At 41.4% G+C, this 16,980-nt stretch overlaps 2 protein-coding genes and 1 long non-coding RNA gene across 3 annotated transcripts; 1 reads left to right on the top strand and 2 right to left on the bottom strand.

Moving 5' to 3' along the window:
• Positions 1-5,239: 5,239 nt before the first annotated feature.
• Positions 5,240-8,464, bottom strand: LOC143377455 (uncharacterized). The gene is made up of 3 exons (XR_013087342.1): positions 8,330-8,464; positions 7,859-7,952; positions 5,240-5,556 (listed from the first exon to the last, which is right to left on the bottom strand). It is a non-coding gene; the product is annotated as an uncharacterized LOC143377455 (long non-coding RNA).
• LOC143377454 (uncharacterized) lies at positions 7,981-13,831 on the top strand. The gene is made up of 12 exons (XM_076828686.1): positions 7,981-8,597; positions 9,615-9,692; positions 9,758-9,852; positions 9,932-10,009; positions 10,084-10,230; positions 10,665-10,740; positions 10,815-11,002; positions 11,091-11,235; positions 11,468-11,683; positions 11,932-12,050; positions 12,460-12,595; positions 12,694-13,831. Exons 1-12 carry the CDS (start codon positions 8,292-8,294, stop codon positions 13,030-13,032), a joined length of 1,923 nt encoding a protein of 640 aa, XP_076684801.1. The 5' UTR covers positions 7,981-8,291; the 3' UTR covers positions 13,033-13,831.
• On the bottom strand, positions 13,135-16,068 carry LOC143377453 (uridine-cytidine kinase-like 1). Its single transcript, XM_076828685.1, has 10 exons — positions 15,907-16,068; positions 15,713-15,843; positions 15,097-15,267; positions 14,917-15,023; positions 14,657-14,827; positions 14,506-14,577; positions 14,142-14,393; positions 13,862-14,071; positions 13,609-13,794; positions 13,135-13,533 (listed from the first exon to the last, which is right to left on the bottom strand). The coding sequence occupies exons 1-10, from the start codon at positions 15,990-15,992 to the stop codon at positions 13,216-13,218; spliced, it is 1,704 nt and encodes a 567-aa protein (XP_076684800.1). The 5' UTR covers positions 15,993-16,068; the 3' UTR covers positions 13,135-13,215.
• Between the last annotated feature and the right edge of the window lie 912 nt (positions 16,069-16,980).

Genomic DNA, 16,980 nt, shown 5'->3' with positions numbered 1-16,980 from the left:
TTGATTGAAATTAGTCGTTTTAGATTTTATGTTTCCGGTAAGATTTAATATTAATTCCTACCACTCGTAGCACTGTAATCTTATTTTAGAATCAGTCGGTAACGTTGGGTGCGACACGAGAAGCGGCCAATTCAGCAACTACCTACTCTGAAATCTGTTGAAATGCTGTGCATGTGTGCGTGCTTGTATATGTGTGACATGTTTAGAGTTTAGAGTGTGCCAGTGCGATATAACTAATCTCACATACTGTAACTAGAGCGATTATTAATCGTGTATATTTCTGCATTACAGGTAAGGAATTTTTACATAGAAGACGTTAAACCGGCTGCATTTTCGACTGGGTTCATTGATATGAAATTTGCACAAGATACTTCTTCAGCCGAACCCAGACCTAACCCAGACCTTTTTTTTTTTTTTTTACGTGGAGAAATCCCTAACGGTTACCCCTAACCCTCACCTAGACCTTTTTTTTTTTTTTTTTTCGTGGAGAAATCTCTAACGGATACCCCTAACCCTCCCCTAACCCAGACCTAACCCAGTTACACTTGCAACATTTCATTGTATTGCATTTCACTTATTTGAATAAATTGCAGTTAAGTGGTAAAAGAGTTTTTTTATTTAACGAGCACTACTTACTCCTTCCTATTCCAAATCACATATAAAAGATATGCTAAAAAGAACACCTAAAAGATCCTTCCACGCAGAGTGGTTTTAAAAATCTTCGCATTAAAGCACTACTTTAAATATCCCATTCACTACTCTCCAACTCTATCGACATTCGTTCAAGGCTTCTACTTCTCTTCAGAGACATTACTTTGCGCTACCTCTTTCCACGTCATGTTATCCTGTTACGAAGCCTGATTTTAGAGATATCTGAAAATTTTCGCCAGATTTTGGCCCAGGTATCAGGAGAACATGAAGCGAAAAGAGGTATTCTGAATTTCAGCTTCGAAGGCATCCTCGATTCTCTCTCCGAAGACGTTACTTAGTGCCACCTCTTTCGACGGCATGTTCTCCTGTTACAAAGCCCAATTTTGTGCATTCTGAAAATTTTTGCCAGATTTTGGCCCAGGTATCAGGAGAACATGAAGCGAAAAGAGGTATTCTGAATTTCAGCTGCGAAGGCATCCTCGATTCTCTCTCCGAAGACGTTACTTAGTGCCACCTCTTTCGACATCATGTTCTCCTGTTACAAAGCCCAATTTTATGCATTCTGAAAATTTTTGCCAGATTTTGGCCCAGGTATCAGGAGAACATGAAGCGAAAAGAGGTATTCTGAATTTCAGCTGCGAAGGCATCCTCGACTCTCTCTCCGAAGACGTTACTTAGTGCCACCTCTTTCGACGGCATGTTCTCCTGTTACAAAGCCCAATTTTGTGCATTCTGAAAATTTTTGCCAGATTTTGGCCCAGGTATCAGGAGAACATGAAGCGAAAAGAGGTATCCTAAATTTCAGCGAAACTTCTGCTTCGAATAGTTCTGCGTCTTCGAATCGCTTTCCGGAGACATTACTTTGCGCCACCTTCTTCGAAGTCATGTTATCCTGTTACGAAGCCCAAATTTTGTGCGTTCTGATAATTTATGCCAGGTTTTGGCCAATATGTATCAGGAGAACATGAAGCGAAAAGAGGTATTCTGAATTTCAGCTGCGAAGGCATCCTCGATTCTCTCTCCGGAGACATTACTTAGTGCCACCTCTTTCGACATCATGTTCTCCTGTTACAAAGCCCAATTTTGTGCATTCTGAAAATTTTTGCCAGATTTTGGCCCAGGTATCAGGAGAACATGAAGCGAAAAGAGGTATCCTAAATTTCAGCGAAACTTCTGCTTCGAATAGTTCTGCGTCTTCGATTCGCTTTCCGGAGACATTACTTTGCGCCACCTCTTTTGACATCATGTTCTCCTGTTACAAAGCCCAATTTTGTGCATTCTGAAAATTTTTGCCAGATTTTGGCCCAGGTATCAGGAGAACATGAAGCGAAAAGAGGTATTCTGAATTTCAGCTGCGAAGGCATCCTCGATTCTCTCTCCGGAGACATTACTTAGTGCCACCTCTTTCGACATCATGTTCTCCTGTTACAAAGCCCAATTTTGTGCATTCTGAAAATTTTTGCCAGATTTTGGCCCAGGTATCAGGAGAACATGAAGCGAAAAGAGGTATTCTAAATTTCAGCGAAACTTCTGCTTCGAATAGTTCTGCGTCTTCGATTCGCTTTCCGGAGACATTACTTTGCGCCACCTTCTTCGAAGTCATGTTATCCTGTTACGAAGCCCAAATTTTGTGCGTTCTGATAATTTATGCCAGGTTTTGGCCAATATGTATCAGGAGAACATGAAGCGAAAAGAGGTATTCTGAATTTCAGCTGCGAAGGCATCCTCGATTCTCTCTCCGGAGACATTACTTAGTGCCACCTCTTTCGACATCATGTTCTCCTGTTACAAAGCCCAATTTTGTGCATTCTGAAAATTTTTGCCAGATTTTGGCTCAGGTATCAGGAGAACATGAAGCGAAAAGAGGTATCCTAAATTTCAGCGAAACTTCTGCTTCGAATAGTTCTGCGTCTTCGATTCGCTTTCTGGAGACATTACTTAGTGCCACCTCTTTTGACATCATGTTCTCCTGTTACAAAGCCCAATTTTGTGCATTCTGAAAATTTTTGCCAGATTTTGGCCCAGGTATCAGGAGAACATGAAGCGAAAAGAGGTATTCTGAATTTCAGCTGCGAAGGCATCCTCGATTCTCTCTCCGGAGACATTACTTAGTGCCACCTCTTTTGACATCATGTTCTCCTGTTACAAAGCCCAATTTTGTGCATTCTGAAAATTTTTGCCAGATTTTGGCCCAGGTATCAGGAGAACATGAAGCGAAAAGAGGTATTCTGAATTTCAGCTGCGAAGGCATCCTCGATTCTCTCTCCGGAGACATTACTTAGTGCCACCTCTTTCAACATCATGTTCTCCTGTTACAAAGCCCAATTTTGTGCATTCTGAAAATTTTTGCCAGATTTTGGCCCAGGTATCAGGAGAACATGAAGCGAAAAGAGGTATCCTAAATTTCAGCGAAACTTCTGCTTCGAATAGTTCTGCGTCTTCGATTCGCTTTCCGGAGACATTACTTTGCGCCACCTTCTTCGAAGTCATGTTATCCTGTTACGAAGCCCAAATTTTGTGCGTTCTGATAATTTATGCCAGGTTTTGGCCAATATGTATCAGGAGAACATGAAGCGAAAAGAGGTATTCTGAATTTCAGCTGCGAAGGCATCCTCGATTCTCTCTCCGGAGACATTACTTAGTGCCACCTCTTTCGACATCATGTTCTCCTGTTACAAAGCCCAATTTTGTGCATTCTGAAAATTTTTGCCAGATTTTGGCCCAGGTATCAGAAGAACATGAAGCGAAAAGAGGTATCCTAAATTTCAGCGAAACTTCTGCTTCGAATAGTTCTGCGTCTTCGATTCGCTTTCCGGAGACATTACTTTGCGCCACCTTCTTCGAAGTCATGTTATCCTGTTACGAAGCCCAAATTTTGTGCGTTCTGATAATTTATGCCAGGTTTTGGCCAATATGTATCAGGAGAACATGAAGCGAAAAGAGGTATTCTGAATTTCAGCTGCGAAGGCATCCTCGATTCTCTCTCCGGAGACATTACTTAGTGCCACCTCTTTCGACATCATGTTCTCCTGTTACAAAGCCCAATTTTGTGCATTCTGAAAATTTTTGCCAGATTTTGGCCCAGGTATCAGGAGAACATGAAGCGAAAAGAGGTATCCTAAATTTCAGCGAAACTTCTGCTTCGAATAGTTCTGCGTCTTCGATTCGCTTTCCGGAGACATTACTTTGCGCCACCTTCTTCGAAGTCATGTTATCCTGTTACGAAGCCCAAATTTTGTGCGTTCTGATAATTTATGCCAGGTTTTGGCCAATATGTATCAGGAGAACATGAAGCGAAAAGAGGTATTCTGAATTTCAGCTGCGAAGGCATCCTCGATTCTCTCTCCGGAGACATTACTTAGTGCCACCTCTTTCGACATCATGTTCTCCTGTTACAAAGCCCAATTTTGTGCATTCTGAAAATTTTTGCCAGATTTTGGCCCAGGTATCAGGAGAACATGAAGCGAAAAGAGGTATCCTAAATTTCAGCGAAACTTCTGCTTCGAATAGTTCTGCGTCTTCGATTCGCTTTCCGGAGACATTACTTTGCGCCACCTTCTTCGAAGTCATGTTATCCTGTTACGAAGCCCAAATTTTGTGCGTTCTGATAATTTATGCCAGGTTTTGGCCAATATGTATCAGGAGAACATGAAGCGAAAAGAGGTATTCTGAATTTCAGCTGCGAAGGCATCCTCGATTCTCTCTCCGGAGACATTACTTAGTGCCACCTCTTTCGACATCATGTTCTCCTGTTACAAAGCCCAATTTTGTGCATTCTGAAAATTTTTGCCAGATTTTGGCCCAGGTATCAGGAGAACATGAAGCGAAAAGAGGTATCCTAAATTTCAGCGAAACTTCTGCTTCGAATAGTTCTGCGTCTTCGATTCGCTTTCCGGAGACATTACTTTGCGCCACCTTCTTCGAAGTCATGTTATCCTGTTACGAAGCCCAAATTTTGTGCGTTCTGATAATTTATGCCAGGTTTTGGCCAATATGTATCAGGAGAACATGAAGCGAAAAGAGGTATTCTGAATTTCAGCTGCGAAGGCATCCTCGATTCTCTCTCCGGAGACATTACTTAGTGCCACCTCTTTTGACATCATGTTCTCCTGTTACAAAGCCCAATTTTGTGCATTCTGAAAATTTTTGCCAGATTTTGGCCCAGGTATCAGGAGAACATGAAGTGAAAAGAGGTATTCTGAATTTCAGCGAAACTTCTGCTTCGAATAGTTCTGCGCCTTCGATTCGCTCTCCGGAGACATTACTTAGTGCCACCTCTTTTGACATCATGTTCTCCTGTTACAAAGCCCAATTTTGTGCATTCTGAAAATTTTTGCCAGATTTTGGCCCAGGTATCAGGAGAACATGAAGCGAAAAGAGGTATTCTGAATTTCAGCGAAACTTCTGCTTCGAATAGTTCTGCGCCTTCGATTCGCTCTCCGGAGACATTACTTAGTGCCACCTCTTTTGACATCATGTTCTCCTGTTACAAAGCCCAATTTTGTGCATTCTGAAAATTTTTGCCAGATTTTGGCCCAGGTATCAGGAGAACATGAAGCGAAAAGAGGTATTCTGAATTTCAGTTTCAAAGGCGTCACCTTTAAAGTTGCGAATCAAAGCTGCAAAGGTTTGGAATTTGGATAGGAATATGTAAAAGGTATTTCTAAATAATAATACAGTTCTTTTCAAGTTTTTCCCACTTTATTTGCAGAAAAGGCTTTTACAGTGTTACAATAAATTAATATAAGTATGTAGAAATGAATGCTGATTAATATTGTATTATTATTAAGTATAAAATATATAATTTCTCTTCATTTTATGTAGAAAATCACTATCAGCTTTCCATCATTTGTCTCACTTAAAGTTCCTCAATCCTGTCTACCGAGAAATGTTCCCAAGGTTAATCTGTAACAAGAAGAAAATATTTTTAGCAATCTGATTTGTCTATTATAGAAAATACAACAAATATATTTGTCTATTATAGAAAATACAACTAATTTCAGGCAAAACATATAAAGAATATAATTATCTTCCTAATTTAAGACAATTCCCCTTTATTTCATGTGTCCTTGAACCGAATTCGACTCACGATGAATCATTCGAAAGCTTATTAAAAGAGAAACATTTGTGGCAATTTTCAACTTCGTATCTCCACCAGGACGGTAGTAAAGGGCAAAAATAGGAAATCAGGTTTTTGTTGAATTTCTCCTATACTAGGGGATGAAAAATTTTGAAAAAAATCAGAGACATTTCTGTTATCGGGGCACATATTAGAGAATTGTTTCAGATTTTTAAATTGAAAAACCAAGCCGTGAAAAATAAAAAACGCCAAAAAATGCTGAAAAATGCCGATTGTGTATCGAAGCAGGCTTGGCACTATAATTATATTTTTACTGTAAGTACGTATGATTGTTACTATTGTCCTGAATTTTTTTGAGATTTTTAAATTGAAAAACCAAGCTGTGAAAAATAAAAAACGCCAAAAAATGCTGAAAAATGCCGATTGTGTATCGAAGCAGGCTTGACACTACAATTATATTTTTACTGTAAGTACGTATGATTGTTACTATTGTCCTGAATTTTTTTGAGATTTTTAAATTGAAAAACCAAGCTGTGAAAAATAAAAAACGCCAAAAAATGCTGAAAAATGCCGATTGTGTATCGAAGCAGGCTTGGCACTATAATTATATTTTTACTGTAAGTACGTATGATTGTTACTATTGTCCTGAATTTTTTTCAGATTTTTAAATTGAAAAACCAAGCCGTGAAAAATAAAAAACGCCAAAAAATGCTGAAAAATGCCGATTGTGTATCGAAGCAGGCTTGGCACTATAATTATATTTTTACTGTAAGTACGTATGATTGTTACTATTGTCCTGAATTTTTTTGAGATTTTTAAATTGAAAAACCAAGCTGTGAAAAATAAAAAACGCCAAAAAATGCTGAAAAATGCCGATTGTGTATCGAAGCAGGCTTGGCACTATAATTATATTTTTACTGTAAGTACGTATGATTGTTACTATTGTCCTGAATTTTTTTCAGATTTTTAAATTGAAAAACCAAGCCGTGAAAAATAAAAAACGCCAAAAAATGCTGAAAAATGCCGATTGTGTATCGAAGCAGGCTTGGCACTATAATTATATTTTTACTGTAAGTACGTATGATTGTTACTATTGTCCTGAATTTTTTTCAGATTTTTAAATTGAAAAACCAAGCCGTGAAAAATAAAAAACGCCAAAAAATGCTGAAAAATGCCGATTGTGTATCGAAGCAGGCTTGGCACTATAATTATATTTTTACTGTAAGTACGTATGATTGTTACTATTGTCCTGAATTTTTTTCAGATTTTTCAATTCGGTGCGCCGCAGTTAAAAAAATTAAAAACCGATTTTTTCGTCGTTTTTCCGTGTCAGAGTAACTTATACGTCGAATTGCTTCATGAAATAAGTGTTTTATGCGATCTTCAATGTTTATACGTACAGCAAAACATCATAGGAATTAAAGAAACTGAAAAAACCTAATCATTTGCCTTAAAGTTACAAATAAGAGGCGCAGGCCTTTCAAGAGGCGTTCGAAAATTCTGCGTCTCTTCGTTAAACAGTCACTGTCTCGAAATATCTACGCCACTTCTCGCTCTTTGATTTGCTCTCCGGAGACGTTACTTTGTGCCATCTCTTTCGACGGTGAAGCTATCGACAGCTATCGCTTCAGTTTTGCTATGAATCTACGTTGGCAGTCCTCCCGAGAAGGCGCCATCTCGTATCTACTACCTCAACTAAATTTGTCACGTGACTTGCTATGTATTATCGCCAATATGGCGGAACTCTGATTTGGGAATGTAGTCACGATTTTTCGTTTTTCGTTTTTATATGAGCAGATTTTGGCCTGGGAGAGGTCTCATTCGAAAGAAGAAGATTCAATGCGGAGCGCTCTGCTCACCGTTTGAGTCACAAAACTCTTTTAGTGACCTAAAAATGCTTGGATTCTGCGGGTATATTTTGTCGACTTTTGCTTTACTTTGGACACTGATATTATTACATATCAACACAATCTCGTTGAACCATGAGCAGAGCGCTCCGCATTGAACCTTCCTCTTTCGAATGAGACCTCGCCCAGCCCCAAATCTGCTCATATAAGGACGAAAAACGAAAAATCCCGAACCCATGTTTCGGGCCAGATTGTGTCGGTATACAGCGCGCTGCATTACCCGTGTCTACCCCCTTAATGGACACAGAGACAGCACGATTGTCCTCCTCCACTCCTGATTCGACAACAGCCACAGCCACAGCACAGCCAGATCCCTAGAAATTAATTACCAACGTTAATATCAAACCCCTTCTGCCCCTCGTGCTTAATACAAAAGATGCCGCAGCACTTTAGCAATGGAAATTTAAAGAAGGAATAAAATTAAGATCTCCAGGAGGATCGCGCAAGACACTTAAGCTCCGACTGGCTCGATGTGGACGTCCGGCTAATTAGAGGCGAAGCAATAAAGTGATTAGCAATTCGTTAATGGAACTGATGCCTCGACCGTCTAGTTCGGTATGGGCTGGGTGAAATCGCAAAGAGGCAGACGATCGCGAAAACGTGGCAAGATAACAGTGGCGCAGACCGAGCAATCTTTTTTCACATGAATAAGAATGCCAGGCGGCGTCGTGTTCTTAGTGTGTATACCTACCCTGAGCTACGAGCACGAGCTGATCTTCGGTGTTCCCGTGAAGCGGGCCAAGAGCGAGAAGCCTGGCAAATCGGTAGCGACTTCGAAGGTGGACCTGCGCCTCAAGGAAACTAGGAGTAGGACTCAACTTTTGACCTTGGACGACGACAATGAACTAGAGGATGCCGACGTTTGCGATCACTTGGATGGGAAGCTGCAACCTCGTCCTCGAGGACGCCGGACTTCTGGTCTGCGCGCCACAACCCCTGTTTTCGTGTCTATGGAAACGGTATCATGATTTCAGAGATAAAGAGGCGCTCTAAGTAGTTCCGAAACTTACAAGGAACACTATTCAATTGATGATGGAATCACGCAGATTTCTTTATATAGATCGAAAGTACATGTCACAAAGGTCACAAAAATGTAAATTAAAAATGCTCCCAACAGCTGGTCTGACCTTGAAAAATCAACAAAGGTGGAACAGGGGAAAAAAGAAAAATGAGGGAAAGGGAATGACAAATCTGTGTGTTCAAATTTAAATATCTCTATTATATGAAAGTACATTATAGTAAATGAATGATAATTCATTAATGATAGATAATAATTAGAAAAAATTAATGATAATGAATGATAATACTAATGATGTCAGTGACATGTTTGGACTGTCTCGTTGATCAAGGTATGAAAGAAACAGTGTTCGTTCGTTGCAGACATTGTGAAATTTATTATTGCTTCAATCACTTTTTTAAACCTTCTTGTCGACAAGATTGTCATAAATGTAATGGTTAATATTACCCACTGTTGTGATTTCATTAGTATTATCATTTATTATCATTAATTTTTTTCTAATTACTATCTACATTTACTATAATGTATTTTTATATAATAGAGATAATTGAATTTGAACACACGGATTTGTCATTCTCTTTCCCTCATTTTTCTTCTTTCCCCGGTTCCACCTTTGTCGATTTTTCAAGGTCAGGCCAGCTTTTGGGAGCATCTTCAGTTTACATTTTTCTGACCTTTGTGACATATACTTTCGATCTATATAAAAAAATCTGCGCAATTCCATCGTCAATTGAATAGTGTTCCTTGTTAGTGCAATAGGACATCTTTATTTGTATTGTAGCGCTTTATAATTCACTGAGTTACTGAGGATAGACCACCTTGGCCAGGTCAAGAAATGTTCGCATCTTTGGGAATTTAGTTCCAAGTGTCGAATTCACTTTTTTTCAATGCGGTATTTCTTGACCCGACGAAGGTGGTCTAATCTGCATCTTATGTCTCCTTCTCTCAATCGCGAAAGGTCTTGCACGAGCTGTTGAAGAAGCTTAAGGTGGAGCACGTGGTTTGGTGCAAAGACAAGGAGAACATGTACTACGAGGTAAGAGATTAAACTCGCCGCTTCTGTTTCCCGTTACGCTTCATTTGATTCTGTTCGATGGTCAGGTGATATTTCCGGTGCCCGCTGGGGAGCCGTGCGAAAATTGCTTACACTGTTTGACGGAAATGGGAATCGGTGTAAAAATGAACTCCATAGTGAGGTGATGCATCCCGATGTAATTTCCAATGAACCGCGTGTAACTTTCAGAATCCCTTCATTTGCTGTTAAATAATTTTCAGCGTGATCCCGACCCAGTGCACGTACAGCGGCCTGGGGAGTTTCGGAGCCGCGGCTATTAAGGACGATTTAGCACGAAGGTTTCCATTAGGAAGAAAATTATTTAAGACGATACTCGCCAGAAGAATCGTGTAAGACTGCAATTCTCTTTCAGGCAAAAAGAATCGGAGGAGAGGAAGAACGCTTGGAAGGAGTTCGTGGAATCGATACGCTCGAAATTGACGGTGAAGCAGGTAGTTGATGGGGTTCGCAGCGGGGGTGATCTCACGTTCGATTACGTAGCGCTGGTACTGACAGCAGAGTAAGAATTATTTTCCTACGCTTGCTCGAAATGTGATCACTGTAATTACAATAGAATTAGAAAATTAAAGTCCATAAAAACCAACAAATAGTGAAACTTTTTAAAGAAGAAACTTATAATTTGTTTTTAAAACTCTTTTAATGTATTCTGTGATTCTGCGCTTACGTTGTTCTTTTTTATTGATTTTTTGAGTTTTAAAAAATACATACCCATCTACTGCCAATATGTTTTATTTTTTCTTACTGCTTTCTATTATGAATATTAATTTTTTGTTATTTAACGACAGAAGTGATTTTCGCCCAGAGAACTTAAGCTTGTTGAGTAGTGGAAATCGGGATTCTGAATATTTTCCTCATAATCACTGCCATCTTGAACACTTAGAATCTCTTCTGATGTACCGTATCTATAGAATTGTTTATTATAATTTTCTGTAGCTGCCTTGCAGCATTGGGTCTCATCGAGAACAGTGCAACTAACGTTGTCGCCGCTATGTTGGTGTCTCCATTAATGGTAACACTCGACACAATATGACTTAATTATCCCACTTTCCGTTCATCGTACACATTTCTTTGATTACTTTTAAGGGCCCCGTAATGTCGTTGACCTTCGGCACTATCATAGCCGACAGGAAGCTCCAATCTGTTGGCTTGAAGAGCTTACTGCTCGGCATATTCGTCTCCATCCTCTTCGGTTTCATATTTGGTCTGATTTTGGGCACAACCGAGATGCCTTGGGGTTACAACGATTGGCCGACCGATGAAATGAAAGGCAGGTACGGTACGGTTTCCTCCACGCAGAACCACCGCCGGGAAAAATTCGATAGCGAAGATCTGATAAAACAAAAGTTTCTTTCCTCCCAGAGGGAACTATAGGTCCCTTTGGATGGGGGTGTTATGGGCCCTTCCGTCTGGCACTGGAGTAGCCGTGGCTTTGCTACAAGGAAGCAACGGACCCTTAATTGGAGTCGCCATATCAGCTTCATTGCTACCTCCAGTGGTAAATTGCGTGAGTAAGAACTAGCCAGTTAATTGCAGGAAATTGATGAATGGGATTCCATAAATTCTGTTTATCGATCACTTCTAATGGAAATTGAAATGTGTTTCTCCGGGTCATTCGAATCGTTTACGGGCAGGAAATGGGAAGAGCGTTTGGTATCGAAGTTCCTCTCTCCCTCTGAAACTGATTAATAGAAAAGAGTTGATTCAATTGCGATAATCCACGTTATTTATTTCTGCAGGGTTTATTCTGGGCGCTCGGGTGCATATGGCTGATCTATCGACCGATCAAAATGCCTCACATGAAAGGCGAATCGTACACAGACTACAACACCTCGTACGTCTACATTTACACAGATTACCTACCGGTCGAATTCTTCTGTAACGGTATAATCAGCGCGTGCTTGACCTTCATCAACGTGATGTGTATCTTTATCACGGCGATAATCGTTTTAAAGGTAAGAAAGGTCGGAATAGTTAACCGAGACCGACAAATTCGAGAGATGGCCTCGCGAGATTACAGAAATCGTGCTATGCAATTTTCACGATAATTTCAGAGACCGCGCAACATCTCACAACCGACTGTATTAATAGTACCTCTAATGCCAGATTGACATCTGTTCAGTCTCTATAATGCTTCTATTCCTCCCCTGGGAACCATTAAAATACGTCTCTCGTCAGATTACCAAGCACAGTTTCCTTTCAGATTAAAGAAGTGGCCGCGCCGTACACATCCACGCCGGAATTGCGTCGTTTCTGGGAGCACGACATTCGCCTGGTTCGTGATAAGAATATCTCACGAGATAACAGCTCTATAGACTCGAGGTGACTGAAACGTTTTTTATGTAATCATTCTACAGGGTATCCTGGAATTAAGCGATCGAAACATAATAGAAAATACGAAATAAGAATTCATTCAAGACCACAAAAATTTCGCGTGGGACTTTGTTCTGAAAAAAGTAACATTCGAGGGATCGAAGCTACGTTCTTCAGAAGAAGTCGGTTGAAAGGTATAAGGGGCAAAGGGCTACTTAGCTCGCATTTCCATACTTTGTATTCTCATCGACGTCGTCGCGGCGGCCAATAGGGATATACTATGCGGACCCTAGAGTTTCTCCCAGACTTCTTCTCGTCGAAGCACAGTACCAATTCAGTGACGAAATTCCGGGAATACCCTGTGTAGTTATAATACAACTTTCACAAATAATATAAATAACGAGAATCATATTCCAAGTTATTACGACGGGCTGAGCAAACCAAAGCAAAGGGCGTTGGAGCAAACGCTGAATGAAGCTGTACGCGAGGCCATAAACGACGAGACATTCCGTAAGGTGCAAAGATTGAGCTACGGCCAGCATGGTCCAGAGGAGGTATACAAAACGTTTTACAATGCCTGGAATCAGTGATAATTTTTACAATAGCTCAAGCACCTGAAACGATACAAGTAATTCATATACATGTTACGCAGTTCACACCAAAACTGGGCCTCCACCCGACTGGCATTGCTAGCAACGTTACGAATACCGGGCACACTGGGGAGGCTGTATCAGACAGTCGCCCACCGGAGGGTTTAGGGAACTCTGGTAGCACGAGCGAAGATTTGGCCGCTCTCGACAAGCTGATCACGTATCTCCTGGGACAACCGAACGGCGCAAGTACAGGGAACTTGGATTCTTGGCGTCGTTCCCGTCGGGCGAGTGCTCGAGGCTACAGGCAATTACGCAGTAATGCCGTTTCTGCTGCTGCTGCTTCCGCCGCCGCCGAAAGGGGCGAGGTTGGCGGTAACGTCAACACAACGCCGCTTTAACGCATAATTAAGTAAGCTCGATTATCGAATTTGTGGACGTAGATAATCGAGCTACACGAATGTTACACACGCTCGCGAGTGTAGCAAAAATTTTATTAAAGGTATATGAGATTACTATATTTCAATTATAACAACAGGTTAAATAACCGTGTAAATTCGAGACTGAGATGCTCCGTAGCTGCGTTAATTCTCGATCGAAGACGGCTCGGTTCCGAAGTAACGGTCGCCGAAGTTACCGATACCGGGTAACACGTAGAACTTCTCGTTTATCACAGGATCTAAGGCGGACGTGACGATTTTAACTCGTGGAAACGCGTAGGCGATCGAGTGCACACCGGACTCTGCCATCAGCAAAGACACGAGTAACACGTTCTCCTCGGCAACGTCGTGATCCAATAACACTCTAATAGCCATGATAGCAGCGGCACCCGTTGCCACTGTCGCGTCCATCAGTATCACCCTATAGTCTTTGATATCCTTTGGCAATCGGAGGTAGTAAAGCTACAACATACATATACAACTCGTTTACATTATGCTTCCGACGAAGAGAATAGACTACAGGAGCGATGGAGTTACCTCTGGCTCTCCAGTTTGTTGATTCGTTTGGATAAGTATCTTCCCTATTCTAATATCCTTACATACATCCCTAACCGCTTGCTCCATGGTCTCACCAGCGCGCAAAATGGAAACGCCACATATCTTATCTGTGGCCCCGCGTTTTCCCTGGTGCAATACTCCTTGGGGCGTTTCTACTGTTACATCCTGCGAGCACATGCCAATTAATGTAAACGATGATATACGAACTTAATACAAATTCGCTCGCGCTTACCTCGAAAGGCAAAAGGGACAGCGCGTACTCGATAACCAGACGTATCAAACGTTTCGAATAGAATATAAATTCGTCTCTGCATGTTTCCTTGTTTCTTATAAATGTGTGTAGACCTTTTATCTGCGGTGTGTCTGGGAGCAGGTAGAGAGAAGATGGCAATGGCTGACCAATATACGAGTGAGCTAATTTCTCCCTGAGTTTGAAACCTCTCTAAAATAAGAAACGATAATAAGTAAACTGCGACGCGTGCGATCAATATTTTGGGAACAGTTTATCTTACCAACTGAAGCTGCGTATGTACATGCTGCACTATAAGTTCTATCGCCACCTCGTTCTCCCCGCCACGTGGCACAATAATATCCGCGTGAACCATTAACGGCGCTATATAATAGTAAAAAGCGGGTTGCACCATTGTACTGTACTGCTTTAGGACACCTTCCAAGCCTCTTCCCCTTTGCGATATGTCTCTACGTAATCGTCGCGCGAGCCTCACGTCAGCGTCGGTATCAACGAACACCTTCATGTCGCACATCTTGACCAATCGAAGGAAGCAGATCAGTGGTAATTTGTGCTTTCGCTTTCGTACCTTAGTGCGTCTGTGATCACACCACTCGTTCTGCTTTCCTGACAGTACGTCGGCTTACCTTCAAAACGTCGACGTTGTAGAAACTGAATATTCCCTCGAATATAATGACGTTGGCGCCGTACATTGTTTTCTGTGGAACAAGGAGAGCAACAGTACACGCGAGATACATTTCTAACACTTGTCAAATACGTTCGTGAACGTCAACTTACAGTTCTACTTTCCCTGCGATGGGTTACAAAATTATAAATAGGAACTTCCACCATTCTACCTTCCTTTAAACGTTGCACTGTGGTTTTCAGTAGCTCAAAGTCAAAAGCATCAGGGTGATCAAAGTTGTATTCATTGCGAGCTGCCATTTCATGCTGGTTTTCGTTCAACACCTGTGCCAGAAGTTATTCGCACTGCCATTGGTCTATTTTTAATATCAATGGATACAACCGATCTAATTAGAAATACCAGTTCCCCATACTTTGTAAAACGAGTCCATGCTGAGGAGAGTTACCCATGGTACATCCAAGGATTCTATGATCTTTGTCGCGACTGTAGTCTTTCCGGATGCGCTGCCGCCACAGATCCCTGAAACGGAGTGATTAATAATAACGAATACCCTCTTACCGTCTTAAAACAACCAAATACACACATTACCAACCTATTACAAAAGGCTCGACTTGCTGCCCCGCTGAATTGTACCATGGTGGTCTACCAGCTGTGTATATCGTTCTAGTTTTACTTCTAAGGATGGACTCCGCCGAGGTCTTTTTACTAGATTGCGACAAACTGGTAGTGCGCTGCCTCCTCGATTTCGGCGATCTTTGAGAACCTGTTGTACGATTAAATATCTCCTTCTTTAATCTATTTTGCGTATCGTCTCGCTTGTAAAGACTACGTTACGTAACTCAACAGGCAAGAGGAAGATAAAGGGGAAAGATTACTACATTCTACGAATACGACTGTTTATGTACGCGAGGAACAGTAAGAGAGGACAGAGGCAATATGGAATGGGTACTTTTGGAAGTCTTGATTGTCTTCTTTAAATTACACAAGGTTTCTATTTCTGAGTACCACGTATGTCTTCTTTGCCAAATGCAAGTACTCCAAGTCTCTGGCTCTGTAAATAATTAGCATACAATCTATGTGACTATCAAGATGCGGATGGAATGCCGAGATTTTCGCTGCAGGACGATGTCACTAACAATATAGTCGAGAAGATTATCAAATTAAACGGGGAAGGTCGGTGGAATTAATAAATTAGCTGACTGTCTTACCAGTGGAAGGTGGTCGCGGAGATTGCGGCGTAGGTGTCGCGATATCGGACCGTCTGTAATGTTCAGCATCGTCGCACATCTCGTCGGCGATGAATATCTCACGCTCGTCCGAACAGACTTCCCCGTCATCGCTGGATCGCAGAAATTTCATAGTTTATTCGAGGACGAGAGATCGGCAATGTGGTGTCGCTCACCTTTCGGAGCTTGCCGAGCTCGGCGGATCGAAGTGTTGCACCTTAGCAGCCATGTTCCTGGTCACGTGCGAAAGACTGGAGAACATAAGTAGAATCCACGCGGGCACAGCTCTCGTTTCCCAGTGTGCTTCCTCCGTTTGGAGCCGTTCACGGTTCACCCTCGTGTATCCCGTGTATTTAGGTATCCGACACGACACGGCCTCGACTTATTGATGTATATTCTCTTCTGGGGGATATCCGATTAGATAGACTACGTAACTAATCGAGGAATTTAGGGACACGTCCGTTAGGTCGGGGAACAGAATATTTTAATGAATTAATACAGAAAATGTAACAAAAACCTTAGCAACTAATAAACAGAAGAACAATTAATTATAAACATTAATAACAAACTTCATTCATTCTTCATTCATTCGATAAATTATAAAGTCGCGCGCAAACAGGCATACCACAACACAAACACGAAACCCCCACAGCCTTTTCTCCCGGAGCGCCCATCTAGCGGCCGCCAGAAGAACTAGGACGAAAAAGTCACACATTCCGAACAAGAGTCGGAACACCGTCTATCCTATACTTGGTCTGTGGTATTAGGTGTACCTTATATCTTATCTGCGACTTAACATTGATTGTTAACTAAGTTGGTATTTCAGATCGCGTGGTACGAACTCTCCTAAGAAGTTAGGTGTATCGATCCTATGCTTTAATACACGATAGCAATGCAATTACGAAATCGTTGTAGAATAAAAATACAGTACTTGGTCATTTTTTCAAGATACATGCAAACGTTACGATCAAATCTTACTTGATAGAGAAGAGGATAAACCGAAGGATTTACGAATATAAATGAAATTACCAAATTTCGTTCCCAAGAGATCGACCATGAGTTCCAAATGTTACATCGATAGAGGAAGCTCTCCCTTTGTTTGTGTTTCCCTGACGACGCTAGGTAAAAGTCAGCCATCCCACTGAAATACTCCTATCATTTCGAGTTATGCCCTTGATCGCCTTTGACGGACGTACATAGGAGTCTTTCTCGGAGACCTGACCGCGAGGGCGACGCAACATTGGTTGGAG

The sequence above is a fragment of the Andrena cerasifolii genome, chromosome 16 (genome assembly GCF_050908995.1).
Source record: "Andrena cerasifolii isolate SP2316 chromosome 16, iyAndCera1_principal, whole genome shotgun sequence".
NCBI lineage: Eukaryota > Metazoa > Arthropoda > Insecta > Hymenoptera > Andrenidae > Andrena > Andrena cerasifolii.
This window is presented reverse-complemented; position numbering and strand designations above follow the sequence as displayed.